General features: G+C 33.9%; 1 protein-coding gene across 1 annotated transcript; it reads left to right on the top strand.

Annotated features, from left to right (window-relative positions):
* The first annotated feature begins 657 nt into the window (after window positions 1–657).
* LOC145691088 (uncharacterized) lies at window positions 658–19,871 on the top strand. The gene is made up of 2 exons (XM_081766763.1): window positions 658–1,364; window positions 15,877–19,871. The coding sequence occupies exons 1-2, from the start codon at window positions 1,012–1,014 to the stop codon at window positions 16,556–16,558; spliced, it is 1,035 nt and encodes a 344-aa protein (XP_081622889.1). The 5' UTR covers window positions 658–1,011; the 3' UTR covers window positions 16,559–19,871.
* The last annotated feature ends 1,266 nt before the right edge of the window (window positions 19,872–21,137 follow it).

The raw sequence follows: 21,137 nt of genomic DNA on the forward strand, positions 1-21,137 counted from the left end.
GGGAGGGAGAATTAGAGAGCACGTGTGCCTGGGCAGGCTTTTATTGGCTCTCGCTATTTCGTCCTATGAAATAATTAAATGCCGTTTCAAGCAGACAGGCAAGAGTACCAACAGTCGCGTTGGTTGCCATAATGCCGCTACTATGGATTCGCTGTCTGCCATATACGTATACAGTTTCCGATCGAAACGCTACAAGCGGAATTTACTCGAACTAAAAATTTATACGTTTTTCATATTTCGTATGTTTTATGGTTACCAGTGCAATTTTTTCAAGTAAGTTTTTCTTGATAACTTGCCACATGAGGAGCACGAGGAACAGAGTTTAAACTGACGACCGTATAAGTTCACTGTAGACAAGCGGTGGCTGCAGTCTGAAAGATGAAGAGTAGAAAAAGCATGGAAAATGATACGACGACCGTATACAGTCGTCATAAACGGGTGGATGCCACATTAAATGTAATTTTTAAATATATGGGTTCAACAAGAATAACGGGTTGAATATATATATATATATATATATATATATATATATATATATATTGAATATTTTCTAATACTAAACACTAACTATCTGTTTCCAACCCTGCTTTGTACCAACATTCTGGCTCCTAGAAAGAAACAACAAAGTGTTGAAACGTGTTCTGATTCCTCTCACGGTGTGGGAGGTGCTAACACATATCATCGTATACTTATCTACTGTATACTTTAAATCCTTTGTTATTAATACGCTTTTGTTCATTTATTATACACTTAATACACTCAATAAGTGTCCAATGAGCTACCAGGCTATGTGATCTGTGCTACCAGGTGCATTAAACTGGCGAAGAAGAAGAACCAATTGTTTCATAAATCAATTACTCTGAATTTTATTAACACCTGATCATATGTTTGATTCGAAGTATAAAGTTACTTTTGTGAACGTTCTTGTAAATCATTTCATTAACACTGGCTGCGCAAAATATAAGGGAAGTATAAGAATAGTGTCAAATTCTTATTAAATTTGAAGTCATAATGGCTGGTGAGGTGTCTGTTAAGTTGGAATTGATGTGCAAAGAAGAAATTAATTATGACTTACCTCAGGAAGATCCACTGGAAGGGAAAGGGTGGACATACGAACTGATGACTGACAACAAAGATCTAATATTATCTACAACGGAAGAAGATCAAACAATGGACATGGATAGTGCTAAGTATTCTTTGGATGTGCATGTTGATAGGGTGAAATCAAAATTTGCAGTAAAAGAAGAATCTGCATTTAAAAGTAATATAGATACGCTAAAAGAAATAGTGGATCAAGAGTCTTGCACGTCGTACTCTAACGAGTCCCAACAATTAATAAGTTTAAATTCAGTTCGGCCAGAAAGGTAATGTTGAATTTTTCATATAGTAATTGGCTCAGGTTGGTAATACGGTTACATGGGTTCGGAAAGTTGATAGATTAAAAACAATACTTCACAAGAAATATTTAGGTATGGGAGATACCTCGCACATAAATTAATAACCTACAATTTGGAAACGGCATGGCACACATAGACTAGCTGTAGGCTATCCTACCAATTAATAGTAATAATAATAATAAGATCGATACCACCCATATAAATCTTATAGGGTTCGTATTTTAATGAAATAATGATTACTTTATTATTGATTACACATTTCTAATCAATTCTTGTATATGTTTATAATATGGGTGCTCGACAATAGGATTTAATCTGTATAGAGGATTTTGTAAAATAAGAGATCGCGAGAATGAAATTTACCCCAAAGTTTTCACAAATTTAAACGTGAAAGGTGTTATACTTGAACAACAATGATGGTCGTTTGTGCTATTACTCAGGATTTAGCTAGAATGAGTCTAGCCTCACTTTTTCGGAGGGACATTAGCAAAATACAAGATGAAAGAGAATTCCGACGAACAGTGGATTTTCATTAATTGTAGAGGTCCACACCGCTACTCATTTCATAATGTAGAGGCCCATAACTGTACATTTCATACCGGTACCCATTTCTTTTTAAGGAAGTCGAATTTTTATATTTTCAGCAATCATTTCTAAGGTATGGAACTTCCATTTCTCCCTAGAGGTTCACTTTTGGGGCTTATTACACGTACACGTAGTGATGGGTAAATTTCCGGGAAGATATTTTTCGGGAATATTCCCAAAATGGGAATATATCCGGGAATTTATGTACAATCTGATAGATAATTGCATTGTATTACTATATTATGATTTCAAAGTTGAATTAATTTTTATATCACACAATATTATTACTGTTGTCCACAGAGGATTCTTTAAAATGTATATTCTGAACGGTACTATGTTACTTTGTTAACAATGTACTATATTTAGAGAGTACGCATAAATGTATATTTATTTACAATATGTTCTATCAATCAATTATGTGTGAAAAAAATTAATACTTTTAAACCACTAAACAGTTTAAATTTATATGTAAGATGAATTGATCAACTTGACTTTATTAATGATATTATAAACACATTAAATTTATAAATGTTATAAGCCAATTACATTGGGTAAATGCTAGAAGATACATGTCTCACCAATTTATCAATATTTGCGCATACAGATTTATGTTCACAAAATTTTCAAGATACTTACTTATATTTTAGCACGTAACATTGTCACACATGACCTTTCATCCTACCTATTTCTCGAAATTCCATACGTTAATTCACATGTAAAAGAAGTCCGAGTACCTCTTCAGAAATTCGAGTCAGAGAGAGGAGACAGACCGACGTCTATTACTAATGGTGGTTCAGGGTTTATTAATAGTACTTCATCTCTATTTCTACATAATTCTAAATTACTTTACAAAATGGTTCCTTTTCATCATTTGTAAATTAGTACTTTGCTAATTTTGGCTGTTCTTCAGCACTGGGGGCCAGCTTTTGCACCTACTTTTTTTGCGATATTGTATTCCGATGCGGTTGTTTTATAGTTTCATACGTTAAATTACGTTACCAACATTAAATTCAGACAGCATTGCAGAGCGAGCGTTAGCGAATGAATTCGGGTTAGAGCCCCGCATGGCACGTTGTTTTCTATCTTGGTTACCAACAATTTACTTTCTTTTCTCACATAAATCACTTCTACTTATCTTTCCGTTTTCTATAAATCCCGTACTGAGCTAAAAAATTGTGTTCGATACTTTCTTGACTATTTGAACATCACTATCAACTCATTTCTTCCGTAAATCATCCTATCTTTTGCTAGTTTTGGCCTCCCAATACTAAAAAATTACCTTACTTTTTAGTGCAAATGGAACTTAAAAACTCATATTATTAGTTATACAAAATACCGTCAAATAATTTTAAATTTTTTCACCTCCAAATTCTCTAAAACCTAGAAGTAAATCATAATATATTAAAATAAAGTAATTAGTCATATGGCTCTTATAATTTGGAAGATAAAGTACAGAAATGGAAATAAGTTCCTTCCCGGGAATCTATAGGCCAGGGAAAAAACCCGGGAATATTCCCATTTTTAAATTCCTTCCCACCGGGAATATTCCCACTGCCCATCACTACGTACACGATATAAGAATTAATGTACAATCAACACGAACCAACATGTGCTGGATACCCGGTAAAAGAACAAGATTCCTATGTAACTTAAGGGAGAGCGCAGGATGTTGGTCTGTCTAGATGCAAAGGGATTGGTCGTTTCGGATGAGATATGTCACCGAAGATAAGTATACACGTTAACGAGGATAGCGTCAGACACCGTATATAGCATAAAATTACATATCTTACATGTTGAATATGTATTTGCACGTTTCTAAATCTATAATTGGTAACATCTTGAAATGCTTTTACTGCTTGCATATTTGTGTTCTAAAGTAATTCAATAAGAACGTAAATTTCTTAACTCTCAAATATTTTTCCAGTTTCATGTCATGTTTTAGCACGTTGAATTTTGATACTTGATTTCGCTTTCAGTGGTCACTAGCTACTTGATGTGCGAATCCGTGCATAACATGTACACTACGGTATTATTAAAAATGATATTACGAATTTGTTCTGTAAATTTTACTGTAAATCTCGACCAGTTAATGTTTGCTCATTGGTTGATCTTGCATACAAATTGACATCGTGTAGTTTCTGTACTTCAAAGTAATTTTATGCAACACATCATAGTTTTGAAGAAATGGTAGACTATATATATATCTTTATTTGGTTTACCTGAAGTGGGAAAAAGGAAATGTTAAAAATTTCGCTTAGCGAGCAATTTCGATTATGTAAGTTTGTTTACGGGAAAACGCAAGCACTGTTCAGAGTAATACGAAAATACGAAAATTGTGCTTTGTTGGCTCGAGTCTCGTCGCACATTGTCGTTTCACAATCCATTGATCTTAATCTCATTTTGCATGAGAAGTAGATATTGGTATCCTTTTTGGACGTTAATTACGTGGTTTTCAAGTACTATGGGAATCATCAAGGTCTTTTGAATGAAATTTTTAATACTTGTTTATCGTAATGAAAAATTTGTTAAACAATTCCTTTATATTTTAACTTGCTGTGACGTGAAGTTTACGAAATATCAAAACTGTGTGTGATGTGACAATAAATAATAACAATCATGACATGTCAGCATATGATTCGGGTACTAGTTTCTTAGTATAATCATTAGAAAAACGAACCTACACCTGAGGAACTATTTCCAAACAAGCAAACTGAGTGAAATGTATAGTATATGCGCAGTCGGAAATATACGGAGAAATAGCAACTGTATTCCCCTCAATAGTAACTGTACTTTAGCGTAGAACCCAACTTTAACAAACTTGAAAGCACAAAATTAATCAAGCGACCTAATGATCTTACCTTTCTTCAGACACTATTACGTTTTGACCTTGAATTCCACCATGACACCATTGCATTTAGGAATCTTGAAAAGACACATATCTTGAAAACTAAGGTTCGTAACTACTCTCTACAGCTCTTATACGGTACACCTTCTATGCAGTATACATCTTACCTTCTTCTTCCAAAACAAAGACAGTGAACGCAGCGAAATGATAGCTATTCCATAATACTGTACCAGGTTTGGAAATTGGTCGAAATAGAGGTACCGTACTGAATCATCAAGACTGCCTTAAGGCCATTTAATAACCTTTATGTTTGAAAAGAAATGTTCAATCGAATATTTCTGACTGACACACAAACATAGTCAACGTCTTGCGAATGAAATCAGAAAAATAAACACACTGCTGAACAAGACTGCACTTATTTAATATAAAAAAAATGTATTAATATAAAAAACACGTGTAAATGTGTTTTTTATATTAAATAAGTGCAGTCTTGTTCAGCAATGTGTTTATTTTTCTGAATATTTCTGATTAAGGTCTACACATCCGGGAGAACAGTGCTACCAACGTGAAATGTGCAGAATGTCGCTTAAGAACAAAATTTTTAAACATGTGCAAACTTGGGCCTGAACTCCAAACGCCGTTGCTTGTAGGAAGCGAAAGCCGTGGGCTGCTACGTTGGTCCGACGCTGATTTCTTCCAGCGTTTTGTCTTCTATGTAGTAACATGTTTAATCATATTCGATATTTAATCTTTTAGTTTAATAATTAAAGGAAACATGACATGTAACAATTTCCATTGTTTCTTTGTTGAATTCTTCTTCATTTCATAACTATAATAGTCGGAATATATTATTCCAATTTGTTCTTTCTGGTTAAGTTTTACCATGTTACGCATTTTCGTTCGATGATTTTGTTTAGCTACATTAGTAATCGGAATTTTTCCAATTACTTCTACAATGTTCGCTAATTCCTTCTTTTAAATCCAACTTTTAACCTCTTATTCCATTCAGGTAACCACTAAAGTTTAAGGAGGTTGACGTTCTAAGAAATGGTAATTCCTTACTCCAGTTGACTTGTTTCAGTGTATGTCTGATAGCTGGACACCGAACATGACAGTACATGCATGTATTAATACATAACATGCCAGAATATTTCTCCAAATGAAGCAAGAAGGAATGAATATTTCGGAATCACTTAAATAACCATCAGATAGAAAGGACAAATTGCATTCACGTTCAATTGTGAGAAATGACAATTAATGCAAAGAATTTGTATATAATAATATACATCATGCAGAGACAGAGAAAGTACGGAGAGAACAACAAAATTTTGACACATAAGCATAGACAGTCTGCATTTCCCTCCTACCCCATCTTTTTTGTTGGGGGGTTCCCTTGTGGAATTAATCTCTTTTAGTAACAATCGCAAACATAATTTACGATGCTTAATTCCTGAGAAACAATCTCTACTTCCATGCTGCGAATCGAGCTGAGAACCTTTGCAATGAGTCTCACGCGGTGTACCCGTACGTGCACAACTTAAGTGTATGTTTAAATCTGCCATAAAACTCCACACTATCATGGAGTTGCCCCCTTCATTTGAAGTTTGAATTTTATTTACATTCTTTATACATCTATGGGTTAACATCTGGCTAGAGAAAAAGACATTAGATCAGTAGATCAAGATTAGGCAAAAGTTAATCCACAATCTTCAGATCTTACTGTTGCACCTACATATATGTAGGACTAATCGAGGATTTGCTGTAAGAAATGACGTTTTCGCGCACAGTTCTGCACATATGGATCGAAAAAAAGGGAATGAACAAAGATTAAAAGAAGCTAATGAACTACGACAGATGATGAAAATAATAGGAAAAAGAAGAAACAGCATGTTGGCCCATATTATTCGGCAGTCCTATTGGATCACCATGCTGATAGAATGAAAGACAATAGAAATATCATGAAGAGGAAGACCAAGGATACATAATATAGGCAGCTACGAAGAAGAGACCTTATCAAGGTTTGAAACTGATCTCCGAAGGGAGAGAAAAGTTTCAAAATTTCCATGTTGCCCACCAACCTATAGTTGGGGTAAAGAGGAAAGAATCGAGAATTTAAAGAGTGATTTCCTAAGTTCATGATGTTCGCACGAGTTCTTCAAGGATGATTAGAAATGTGATTTCATAAATTTGAGAAGCCAGTCTCAGCTCTTGAGAGATGTGTTCTCACCATTGATCCATGTGTGAATGACATCTAGTAGCTTTGTTACGTAATATACGTGCAGTGTTAATAAAACTTCGAAATTGCTAGTTGCAAGCTCTCACATGAGAACGTCGGTACGGTGTCGTATTATTCTATGAACTAACCATCGTTCAAATATCGGCTCCTACAAGTCACTTTGTACTCTCAAAACAAATTATTTTGTTAGTAATATATATATATATATATATATATATATATATATTAAATTTTGTTGACCAGTGGTTAGTGGAAGCTAGGTTTGTTCAAGTATCTTCACCCTTCTGTTTCTTAGACTGCGTGAATTATTCCTGTGGCCTTAATGTTGTCTTTAATGGGTTATACCGTGTATAGTACGTAGATTTTTACGTACTAATTTACGACATCTTGATTTAGTTTCGACTTTTTGCACAGTAAATACAATGGACAAACCAATACTTGCATGGTTGACTCGATGGTCAGATGGTTAACTCTTTGACATTGGAATGAATGGTCGCGGGTTCAAGTCGGCAGGTGAAATATTTTTATTTCTAAATATGTTTGTGTATCTTCGCATATATTATTAATATTTTTTTCTTGCATTTCTCGTATGTTAGATAATATGTTCATCGATAAAGGTAGGTTAATTTAGGTTAGGTTATATATAATTACACTTTCGTATCATATGTTCAAAATGAATTTCTATATGCTCGAATTTCTTAATAATTATTTATTTATTCCAATGTTGGGGATCATGGGTTAGCGGTGATTAGGTAAGACTATGTTTGCAGAAAATATAGAACGATGCCATAGCACTTTCTGTTTACACAGCAATGCATTATTTTTCCTTTATTCACAAAATTACTTCGAATGTGTTATGCAGCAAAACATTTTACTCACTGTTGGTGCCGGTGGCATCAGTTTTCTGGACGTACACGCTCTGTTCAATCACGTATTTGGTCACTCATTATGTATTAGCACCTGTTTCAAAAATGACCTATGGATTATTATCCTGATAAAAAATAGAAAGCCTGATAAAAAAAATAATATTAAAATTGTCTTAGCTTTATTTGAACACGCGCAAATTTTTACACTACATTTTAAAACAGGCATATCAAAACTCGTTTCGTATCTGGCTAATTATCACGACTAATTTTTTAAACCATATACATAGGTCTTAGTGGTATGCTCCTATTCATAACGTAGATGAATACAGACGCAGCTTTTGGACTAAAACAATGCCGTGTGTAAGTGAGGGCAGTCTTCTAGAGCGGATTTGCTCCTGCGTCCGTCTGTGAACAGGTATCAGAGCAAAATGGTTAAAAAACATATTGAGAAACGTTTTCTTGCAATTGGTTCAACCTTCAAAGAATAGGTTCCATCATTTTATTTAATTCTCTTTTCAAACATTAATTGGTTCATATTAACTATTTCCAATTTCAGCGTTTATCGGTATAGAACGAATATTGTAATATAGCGAGAAGTACTTGTTTCCAAACGATTCAGCGTCTTAACACAACTTTCACGAATATCCAACGTACTTTACTGAAAACGAAGATAGTTCAAATTTAGTATCCCGACCAGTTTCAAAACTGATTTCCATATAGAATATACGGTAAATGCTGTCACGATGCTGTTTCTTCTATATATATATTTCAACGTTCCTCGAATAGATTCAATTTCGCCGTTGACCCTCAATTCAAACAAATTTCTTCAGACCAGCCATTAGTTTCAGACTTAGCGAACGAAACCATAAAACGAAACGGTATCCGATAACGAGAAGTGATTGTTTGAAAATGATCCTGTGTCTATAAACAACACATAATGACTGTCTTCAACGCTTTGCTGAAACTGGCAGTTTATCAAATTCTCTGTTACTAATACCGCTTCCAACGTTTATTGCCGTAGAATGAAGACGGTAACAGGGAAGGAAAAACGTTTTGCTGCAAAGAATTCAGCGTCTCAAAGCTGCATACCGCTACTTTCTTGGATATTACTAGTATTTCTGGTTTCAAAAATTATTTCCGAAGAATGGACACTGTAAAACTATCTGGAAGCGAGTTTTTTCATTGGACAAACATCTCAAGCATACATTCCATCTTCTGCGTTGAAATATTATTCAAACCAAACCTGGTCAATACTAGCCACTTCCGGTTTGAACTTCTTTGCCACAGAACGGAAAGATAGCAAGAAGACTTCTTTCAACAAACAATTGAGCGTCAAACGTAACATCACTTTTGGCAACGCTTTACCAAAACTGGAAGTGGCTCAAATTTAATATTAAGTTTTCGATACTTATTTCTACATGGATATGGCGGTAAGAGTTATTGTGTTGCGTTTCTATAGCTGAGTGCTCTAAGATAAGGTTCCACATTTTCTACTAGCCCCTATTTATAGCTGAGGGTTTGAAATTAACCATTTGTTGTGTCAATATTTTTCGTCATGAGATGGAAACGGTAACAGACAATAACAAACTGCTTTTACGACCGATTCATGGTTTGGAGTGAACATATAACAACACACAGCATTTTACAAAAATCTTAAGTTGCTGATTTTGGCAAGTTTCTAAACATAATTTCAATACTGATATCTGTAGAGTAAGGAGGATAAGATATATTGAGATACGGTTCCGTACAATCGATTCAACTCCTCAAGAATAGGCCCATCTCCTCCGTTAACTGTGTTCTAACCGTAAGCACTTCAAATAAGCTATTTCCGGTTTCAACATTTATCCCTAGACAACGAAAAAGGTAACAGATTGCGAAAGGCGGATTTCAGCAAATAATTCAATGTTTAAGTTAAGAGTATCATAACTACGCACAGAAATCTACCAGAAACGAACATTGTTCAAGTTTACTATTACATCCGGTTTCAACTTTATTGCCACAGAACAAAAAAGATAGTATATAATCAGAATCAGTTATTGCTCCGGTGTAATTCAATTCAAACTGGAAGTAGTTATAATGAACCATTTCTCGTTTCGATGTTTATTCTTACAAAACAAACACGGTGAGATAGTGAGAAGCGTTTTGTGCAAATGTTTTAGCATCTAACACGTTCTAACATATCTTTACTATTCGCAGCACTATATCAGGACCGCAAGTGCTTGAAATTTACTATTACTTTCGATATCAATACTGATGTCTGTCAAGCGAAAATAGTAAGATGTATTGAGATATGGTTTCCTAGAATCGTGTCAGCTTGCCTCTCATGCTCGTTGAAGCTCCATTCAAACCAAAAGTGGTTTAAAATTATCCGACTCCGGTTTCAGCATTTATCATTAAAATCCAAAATTGTAACAGGTATCCAGGAATTTTTTTGCAAATATTCGGTACTTCTGTTATCTGATTTTCATAGGTTAAAATTGAATAAGATGTCGAGAAGATCTGCGATCGGGTAGGCGTCCCAACAATGCGCTCTACCTCGTTCCTTAACGTTCTGTTCAAATTGGAAGTGCCTCAAATTAACGATTTTTTCAATGTTTGTCTCTATAGATGTAAAAGAGTAAGAAGTGGCAAGTAAGACCTTTCTGAGATGGACCAAGCGGACAGATTCTATCTTCGGTTTTATGACTCTATGGAAACTTGTTTTTGTAGATGTACTACTTCAAGTTTCAGTATTGAATTCGCATATTTTGGAAGATTAGTTTCACACTGTGAAACCATATTTACTTGTTTAACTTGGGTATGTGTAACATCGTTACTACACCCCACCAGATTGATACTGTTAGTCATACATAAAAAGTTGTATCTATGGAACAGATATTTGGCAGAAGTTATGTAAGTACTTAAAAAAAGTCTGTCGCTCTCACAGTTTTTCCTTCACTGCTATTAATTTAAACCTTTATCCTTATTTGAAATATTATCCTAGTCCAAAGTAATACTGTTATTTGGTTCGTCTTTCATCATGCTTTATCCACGACAAGTTTTTACCATTCTCACATTTACGTTTGTTATTTCGTACATCCCGCTAACACCGTATCACTTGTTCGCAAACACAAATATTGTACAAATTTTTTAACGTTTTGACACTTACTTGTCTTAGTGTAAACAAAATGTTTCTGAGAGATTTTTAAACACTTCTTTTTTTCCTTATTTCCATTTGTATGGAATATTTTTCCCGCTTTGGTATATAATGTTATATACGTTAGTGCGCGAATAATTATGTCAATAAAGTTTCGCCCGTTCTTTATACTTTAATGAATATGTGTGTCCCCAAAGTTTACAAGTTTTTAAAATTCTAAGGGTAAATACCAGCAATATTACATTGTAGGAGAAATTTGCTTTAAATGTAGAATAATTTAAGTATTTGTTGGTTGGTACTGTAATCTAGGGAATTTATTTCGTTGTTAGAACAGGCCTAACACGCAGCTACAGTTTTACTTGCAATCGATAAGCAAGTAGAGAATATCTGTTGATCTGATTTACAAAATGTTATCTAAACTTTAAACAATTCTTTAGAAATACAAAATTGAGAAAATTGTGATTTTCTGTTCTATCTCATCTTCAATTAAACTTAATTGTTACAGGTCCAGGGTATCCGTTTATATCCCTTTCCACCCTGACGATTTTTTCTTAAATTTAAAAAAAAGAAAGAAAAAGAAAATTTTTTTCCTAATCTAGTACGATCTACTTATCCTCATATATTTTTTTTTCTTTAAACTAGTAGGTTTCGGAAAAATTAACTTGCACAATTGTATATTTTCGGCGATTACTGCATATATTGGTGATACCATCTACCTGTAGAATTGTGTAGGTCAGGGCTGAAAGGGTAATTAGCACGCAGGAAAAAGATTACCAACTTTAAATAATTTACTTAGGGTGAGATGAACGAAAAGAAAGTTTACGTCGCAATATGTATAATTAACATTTACAAAAGTAAAACATCACCTATTTTTACACAAATAATTAAATCGATATATCTACGATAGGCGCATCACGTCACTGCGTTAGTAATACGCATGGGAACCGTAAAATTTTTGCGAAAGGTTGGTATATCAAAAACGGTAAGATAATATTATACAATATGACACTCTAAGAATGAGTGAGAATAATCCAAGTTGGCACGGTTTAGTACAGAATGATATTAAGTTTAAAAGTTAAATTTGTGAGCTGTGGGATTTTAGGTTTGGTTAATCACTGGGTGAATGAGTGTCGTATATTTCTGAATGTGTACTACAGTTTAAGGTGAAGTATATATTTTATTTTCTTGAGCTTTTAATATTTGCTGCTCAAAATACACAATTAAAATTACTATGAAATCTTCAAGTTAAGGTCATATCTGTTACCAATAATTAAATCTCTCGGCCATCATTAATAATTTGGCGAACGTGTGCTCAGTACGTTTTAGAGCCTTGTAACCAGCGAAAGACAAACCTGATCACCAGGGTGCGACGTCCGCAACAAAATGTATATAAAACCAAAACTTAGCTTCAACTTTGGAATTTCACAGATCATTCAGTAATTACAACCGGGGGCAAGCTTATGTTTATTGTCCCTGGATCAGGATTTGTGTAGGATCTCGATCTCAGTCTTTACTTTAGTGAGATGTGGACCAGATTCGGAACGCATCTTTCCACAAAAAATAGACTTTGATTGAGTTGATATAAATGAAATGTATACTTTCTTCTTAACGCGTTGGTAAAGTAGGCAAAAGATTTTCTTAAAACTATTTTTTTTTTTTTTTGTAGTTTTTACTTTGTAAGGGTTTAAAATTTCCAGTGTTCATGAAAACATTAGGCACATAGTATTCTGTAATTTTTATTCCGCCAAGTTTAAAGAAGGTGTATTTCGTATAACGCCATTAAAACAACGTAGAAATACTTAATATTGTAACGCGGGAATGAAACAGGTAATATTAATGCGAATTACTGAGATAGGACGGTGATTCTTTTTTTCGCAAAAAGTAGAATGCTCCATACAGGTAAAGAAGCACGTCCGGAAAGGATAAAGGTGTTATTTGAAAGAGAAATGATGAAAATACTTTTGTTTCGCTGCAAAAAATTTTTAAATCGTGTACTACCTGCTTTTTGCTGTTTCGATTTGGAACGTGTTAAAACACCTAATGAGTTCTATAAATTGATTTGATGTTATATGGGTTTACAGCTTAATTTAACCCGGGAACGGTCCACAGGTGAGCGCAGCGTTCACCCATGTTTATGTTTTCGTTTCAAATCCGCCGTAGTAGGGTCACAGACTTGAGGCGCCGTCTAGCTGTCTCTTGATGTGTGTTGTGTCTGAGTCAAGTGTAACCTTTTCATTCTCTTCTGTTGGAGTAGCACTGGCTTTATAAATGTGACGTAATTTGTGAGCGCCACGCTTACCTGTCGACCGACGGCCAGAGTGATTTTTCCGAGATCATGGACAAAAAGAAGGGGCAGATTCAACTACGGCTTGCGAAAAACAGAAGAAAAGGGTAGGATATGCTGCCTGTCAAGTGCTAATCTGTGGGAAACACACTTTCAGCATCTTCTGGAAGTACAGTGAGTGACATCAGTACAGTAATGAGACATGCAATAGAACAGCGTCTTATTGAAATACCTACTCGATAAATCAAGAGACATAAGTACAGTGTTTACACTTAGATATTTACATCCTAAATTTCATTAGAAATTTCCAACAGATAATCCGAATAGTATGAACATGTGAAGAGCATGTACTGAAACCTCGCTCTATGTAAATATTTCTTTTTCAGAAAATGTAATCTTTATGTGATATACGTTATGATGATAAGAATATAATTTTATGCGACAATGATAATCAACTAATGGTATTGTTTATGAGATAACAAATTGATTTCGATAAAAAACATTTGATAATAAAAATATATATAACTTTAAATTGTAATAAGAAATGGTTTTATATAAACGCATCATAACTATATTTCCGATTTTCGTTTAATAATAGTAATAATAATAGATCAAAAAGTGTCAACTTTTAGAAATGTGTTGAAAATAAATTCCGTATAAAGTCATAAACAGCTATAGAAACGATTTTATTGTAAGTGAGCGCCGCGCTCACCTGTCGACCGCTCGCGTCACAAATCAACAGTCGACCATCCCTGGTTAACAACATCCGTTTGAAAAGTAGTTTTCTTAAAGTTTCTTATATGCTTGCAAAATTGTGATCACTTAACTTCATTAGATAATGCGTAATAGAGTTCTATACACTAAGTATTAATTTTATATCTTATGGTAAATTTATATGTTAAGAAATCTATGGAAATTGACTGTTTCTATCCTTTAAGGCGTAGATTACTTGCTAACTTTTACTGAGTAAAGTTTTTGTATGTAAAGTTTCACTTCCTTATCCTAATTCACTCGTCAGATTGTCAACTTTTAGCGTAAATTTTAAATCGCTTACGTGTTGGATTTTCAGTCTAATGACAGTAACGTAAATAAAGGAAAAGGAAGTTTTATAGCTCAGATACAGGTCTGGGTAACTGCAGTGTAACATTTAATTTCAATCGATTCAACTATTTCCTTAACTAGTGCCTGATTACCTGGTTGTCAAGTTTGTGCACTGAGATATAATATGCAGTTTGTTCGTCATCACCCTCTGGAAAGTTATATTTCCCAAAACATTGGTGCACCCGACAGTTTTTTCAAAGTAAAAAAAAAAAAAAAAAAAATACTAGTGTTTAACTCTCAAGTCTCTTAACGAGTGACTCGTCAGATTATAGTTTTGACTTCCTCTTTTCCTTATGAAACCCATTTCAATGAATGTAACATGATAAAATGCCACTTTAATGCAGACAATCGACATATATATTAGATAATTTATTACAAACAGTTCATCTTCCTGTCTTTCATAATCTGACGCACAAGATATTTCTTCCATTTTTCGATACTCAGATTGTAGCATTTATCTTCATACACCGTTTTTACTTTAAACGTAGAAAACAATAATTTTTAAAGTGTTTGAGGATATTAATGACACTCGAGAGCGTCATTTACAAAAAAACCTGTAATAGGAGTATTTGAAACCAAGTGTAGCATTTTGATTTCTCCGAAAAACATTACACTATGTTCTTAAAAATTTAAATTGTATGATCTGAGCACAAATGTACAAGCATTAGTAATAATAGAGGTGTGACGAAATTGCTAATGCTTGTCCATATTACCTTACCGTTGATTTCTGGAATCATAATATCATACATTACAAATAAATAAATATTACAAGAAATTGAAAGCTCAACAGATCTCAAATATAATTATCTAATAAGAGGGCCTTTATATGTATCAGACGTAACCATGTAGCTATATGTCAACAACCCCAAAAATTGTAGTACCTATTAAAATGTACTGTCTCAAAATATCAGAATATTTTAAAAACGCACATAGAGATTAATATACTGATTGAAATGATGTATTTTGTGCAAAATTTTAAATGTTGATAGGCTCTTCCTTTGTTTCATTGTCATAAGAATAACAGTTTTTGTAGCTGCAATTGCAACAAGTTTTTGCGATTTTTAATTTTCTGACACAACGATTACAGATATATAAATATTTTTAGTGACGACAAATTTCTGTTTTCCCTTATAAGAATGAAATGCTTATTCGACAAGCACAAAATATCTATTTTGGTATGTACTTGAGCTAACTCTGATATATATTTTAAAGTAATGCAAAATTTCATATAGTAAAGCACATTTTGAGAATGGAGAGATATGGAAAATCTTCGATTGTTCTCGGTTCCATATTTCTACGTGATTCCATGTAATAGAACAAACATAAACATAATTCTGTCATGAAATGTAATGAATGATTTTATATCTTCGTTGTTACTTATTAAATACCTCAATTCACATTTCCTTGTTTATTGAATTTGTTACAGGCGAGATAACGTATTTGCTCCTCACAGAGAAGCGAATACGTTTATTACATTAAAGGAAACAAGTTCTTATTCAGACGAGAAATCTCATACTTCGAAGGAGTTTGACAGAGGATTTAAGCGGTCATCTTTGTTAAGGCATTTATTAGAAAATAAATGTGAAAAGCGACATACGTACCGAAAGAGTGATAAACGCTATAGCCAAAGTTCAACTTTATCAAGTCAAAACTTAATACAAACAGGAGAGATTTATCACAGATGCGGAGTGTGTGGAAAGGGATTTAGTGAAGGTACAAGTTTGGCTAGACACATTTTAATCCACAAAGTAGAAAATCATTACAGATGCCGGGAATGTGGTAAGGGATTTAGGATACGTTCAAAATTGAGTAGACATATGTTAGTCCACACAGGGGAGAAACCGCACGCGTGCCAAGAGTGTGGGAAAGGATTTAAAGAACGTTACACATTGAATAGACACATGTTAATACACACAGGAGAGAAACGTCACACTTGCCAAGAATGTAAAAAAAAGTTTAGTGTTCGTTCAACTATGGCAAAACATATGTTAATACATACAGGGCAAAAGCCTCACCCATGCCAAGAGTGTGGACGGGAATTTCGTTCACGCTCAAATCTTGTGAGACACATGTTAATCCACGAAGGAAAGAAACCTCACACATGCTAAGAGTGTAGTACCGTTTTTAGAGAATCTTTATCTTTGAGTAAACACATGTTAAGCCATACAGGGGAGAAAACTCACACATGGCAGGAATGTGGGAAAGCATTTAGGTTACATTCAAGATAAGCACATCTGTTGATGCATACAGGGGAAAAGCCATACACCAGCAAAGAGTGTATAGAAAAATTTCGTGCACGCTCAAGTGTTGTGAGACACATGTTAATCCACAAAGAAGAGAAACCTCACACTTGCCCGGAATGTCGTAAGCGATTTACTTTTGGTTCAAATTTGGTAAAACATATGTTAATACACACAGGAAAGAATCCCAAACATGCCAAAAGTGAGGGAAGTGATTTAGAGATCATCCACATTGGATTAGTTACATTTTAGCTCACATACCCGAAAAAGTTCATATATGTCGAGTATATAAAAGCGATTTACCAACTTTAACTTTTGTGTAAACACGTAAACTTACAAAGGAGAAAATCATTACACACTCAAAAGGTGTAGACGCGAATGAACAGAAACTTCAAGTTTTGACCGACGTATATCCACATCCGTAAGAAATCTTAAAATTTCAAAAGTGGGGAAAGGTATTTATTACACGTGATTTTTTTTTTAAACCCACGATCTCGGAAAACCTCACACGCGCCAAGTATGTCTAAGGGGATTCTATGTACGTTAAAGTTTTGCAGCGCACAGATTGATCCACAGATGAAAAAAACTTCACACATGCCAGGATTCCGTATAGCTATTTAATCGTACAAATGTGGCTGTGCAAGTTCGAAAAATATTCTGGGCGTGTAGATAGGGACTTAGATATCGTTCACATTTGCCAGATACACATTAATGCACTATCTTGAAAAATTTCATACGTGAGATGAGTGTGGAATTGTCTATAGTAAGTTTAGCAAATGCCAAAGATGGGGAAAGGTATTTAATTGACGTTCAAATTTGGCGAAACACGCCAAAAATTCTTCACACAAGACGACTGTTGAAGTGAACTTAATCGTCGTTCTCGTTTGGTTATACATGTTTATGTATACAGGTGAAAAACCCACACGTGCTTGGAGTGTGAAAGGGATAATTCAACGATCATATTTGTCCAATCACATGCTATTCCACAAACGTAAAAAACCTTACACACGCCAAGGGTGGAATTGCATTTTATGTACGTTGGAATATGTCTACACAAATGTTTATTCAATGGAAAAACCTCACACATATCAAGTGTGTGGAAACAGGTTTTATGTGTTTAGGTATTTGCCTAGTTACGTATTAATCCATGCAGGAAAATATCTCACAAATACCAAAGTTGTGGAAAGGATTTCAGTGTACGTTCATGTTTGACCACACATGTTAATGGAAACAGGAGAAAGAACTCAAAACTACGAAGGCTGTTTCAAACTATATAGTCTACGTTCGCACCTTGGGATACCCATTTTAATACAAATAGGTGAAAACCCACACGTGCGAATAGCGTACAATTAGCGATGGGCAGTGGGAATGTTCCCGGTGGGAAGGAAAATAAAAAATGGGAATATTCCCGGGTTTTTTCCCTAGCATATAAATTCCCGGGAAAGAATTTATTTCCATGTTGTTTTTTTTTTAATTTCCAAATTATAAGAACCATGTGTCTAATTACATTATTTTCATTTAATATTGTTTACTTCAAGGTATTTGATAATTTGAAGGTTAAAAAAATAAAATTCTTTGACAGTACTTTACTTAATAATACAATATTTAAAGTTCCATTTCCATTTGCACAAAAAGTAGCAGCGTACTAATTTAAAAATGATGAAAAGGAACCAATTTGTAAAGCAATGTAGAAATAGAAATGAAGTACTTTCATTACACTCCAAACCACCGTTAGTAATAGACGTCGGTCTGTCTCCTGGATCTGATTCAAATTTCTTAAAAGGTGCTTAGACTTCTCTTACATGTGAATTAACGCATGAAATTTCGAGAAATAGGTAGGAAGAAAGGTCGTGTGTTACAATGTTACATGCTAAATTATAACTACGTCCTTATCTTGCAAATATTGTGAACATTAATATGTATGCGCAAATGTCTCTTCTGAGACATGGTGAGTCATACGTCTTCTGACAGTTACCTAACCTAATTTGTTTATAACATATAAAAAAATAATATGTTTATAATATCAATAGTGGAGTCAAGTTTAGAGAATCAACTTACATATAAATCTAAACTGTTTAACGGTTTAAAAGTATCTGGAATTACTATACATTTTCCCACATATTTACTTGCATGTAAATACACATTTATACGTATTCTCTAAATATAATAAAATATTAATAAAATAATGCCGTTCAAAGTATACATTTTGAAGATTTCTCTGGACATAACAGTAATAATATATGGTGATAACAAACGAATTTACCTTTAAGATCATAATAAAGTAATAGAATTCAATTTTCTTTCTGTTTGTACATAAATTCCCAGAATATTCCCTTTTTTCGGAATTTTCCCAGGGAATATTCCCGAAAAATATGTTAAATGAGGTGAAAAACCAGACAGATGCGAATCGTAAGAAGAAGGGTATAGTTTGTATTGAAGTTTTATAATAGGTGTTAGTTCACAGATGCAAAATTTTGACGTACAAAGAATGTGAAATGGATTTGATTCGAGTTCAAGCTTGGAAAGACAAATTTTAATATCTATAACTATAATACATCACACATGCGAAAAGTGTGGAAAAGTATTTGGTCTACGTTAAAGTGTGGCAACACTTTTTAACACACATGAAAATCTCACACACATGGCAACACAGGTGAAAATCAAATTTATATGAAGCTCACATTTTGCAACGCACACCTTGAAACACAGAGGAAATCATATTTCTACACACGAATGAAGGAACTAAAACGTTCTAATTATGTAGGAACGATGTAGTTAAAGCTCGTCTTTTGCAACATATATATTAATACAGATGAGGAGGACTATGAAGAATGATTTAGTGGAAATTGAATGCCGGGCAGACATGTTATTCCATACAGGGAAAAGATTGGTGTAAAAAAGTGTGTAAAGCGTTTACTTAAACTCCATATTTTGTTAGTGGAAAGGCTTTGTAATACACATGAAACGATTTAGCGAAAAATCATGTTTGTACATGAAAGGATATATTCAGGTTACACACGTGATAACAAGTATCACGTGCGTAACCTAACTATATCCTTCGAAACATCATAGTTGCACGGGAGTAACCTGACTATATCGTGACTAAATTCGAAACATCATAATTGTCAAAAGTGTGCTATAAAATTCGTTCAATATCACGTTGCTTAAGACAAATATTGAAGATGACGAAGTTCTTACTTGCCAACAGTGTGGCTGGATATTTTCTCGAAGTTTACAAATCTGAGAGATGGTAACAGCGATGGCACAGTAATAGTAATAATAAAATAACAACGCCAGAATAATATTAAAATATTGTTAATGATAACAAAAATGTTGACAACTGACAAAATTTACCAGCTAAAATGACATCGTAGTGCAGAGTTATATGCTGCTCGAAAATGAAGTTATTCTAAGAGTGTATGAGACTTTTCGTTCTATAGTTTAGGAGGTCTGTAGAACAGAGAACGTTGAACTGTTGAATGCCTAGTTTTTACTTTATGAATATATATATATATATATATATATATATATATATATATATGTATGTATGTAACTTGTTTGCCTCGAGAAGATTCGAAAACAAAATTCTCAAAGTAGCGTTTCAGACCATAGTTGGCCATGTTTGAATTTATACACGTATTTGAGATCACTGATTTTATGACGAGTGTTACAAAGTAGTGTATTTGTTGTTCGTAATAATTCGCATTTTGTCATGCACGTGTGCGAGACGTTAAAGCGTACTATTGCAAGGAATAAATATGGAATTGAGGTAATCCGGGATAGGTTTCATAGGAACTACCATTGTCCAGATATACAAACAATATTCCAGTTTTTTTATTTGAAATTATTGTCTTGTAGGTAGTTGCTAAGGATTAAATGTTCCGTACTTTTTTTTTAAATCTGTACAGACGTGTTATAAGATGCATTGAATGCTTGGTGAAAGTGTATATTCTGTGAAAGATGGTTTTGTGTCAAAAGAAACTCCAAAATCTTTAACATTATTGATTCTCGTGAAAGGAACACTATTTATATGGTATGAAGTATGTACAATATTTTGTTTTACGGAAAATGTTATGGATTTAATCTTATTGGAATGAACTTTCAGGGGCCATGTGTTATAACAGGAGGAATTATTATCAATTTCGCTTTGAAGTATTTCGGTACACTCATCTGAAGATTTTGCAGTCTTCTGTTACTAAGAGGATTCTGCTAATATGTGATTTGACCCCACTAGTCGAATCATTCATGTACAATATGAATAAGAATACTCCAAATACGCTTCCCTGTGCTACTGCAGATGTTACCAGTAGGGAGTTACAAATCGACCCCAACAAAACGATTCTATGAGTGCGACCTTGTAAGGAAAGGTAAGTGTGACCTATGAACACAGAATCTATTGAAGATTTTGTAAGTTATATAAGTATGGTTAATGGAATCGAAGGCACAA

The sequence above is a fragment of the Thermobia domestica genome, chromosome 7 (genome assembly GCF_964235325.1).
Source record: "Thermobia domestica chromosome 7, izTheDome1.hap1.1, whole genome shotgun sequence".
Classification (NCBI taxonomy): domain Eukaryota; kingdom Metazoa; phylum Arthropoda; class Insecta; order Zygentoma; family Lepismatidae; genus Thermobia; species Thermobia domestica.

Excerpts from the sequence above, each read along its gene's own strand:
- LOC145691088 (XM_081766763.1), top strand. The coding sequence starts at position 1,012 with ATGGCTGGTGAGGTGTCTGTTAAGTTGGAATTGATGTGCAAAGAAGAA. Across the intron at positions 1,365-15,876 it reads AATTCAGTTCGGCCAGAAAG|GCGAGATAACGTATTTGCTC; the intron begins GTAATGTTGAAT and ends AATTTGTTACAG.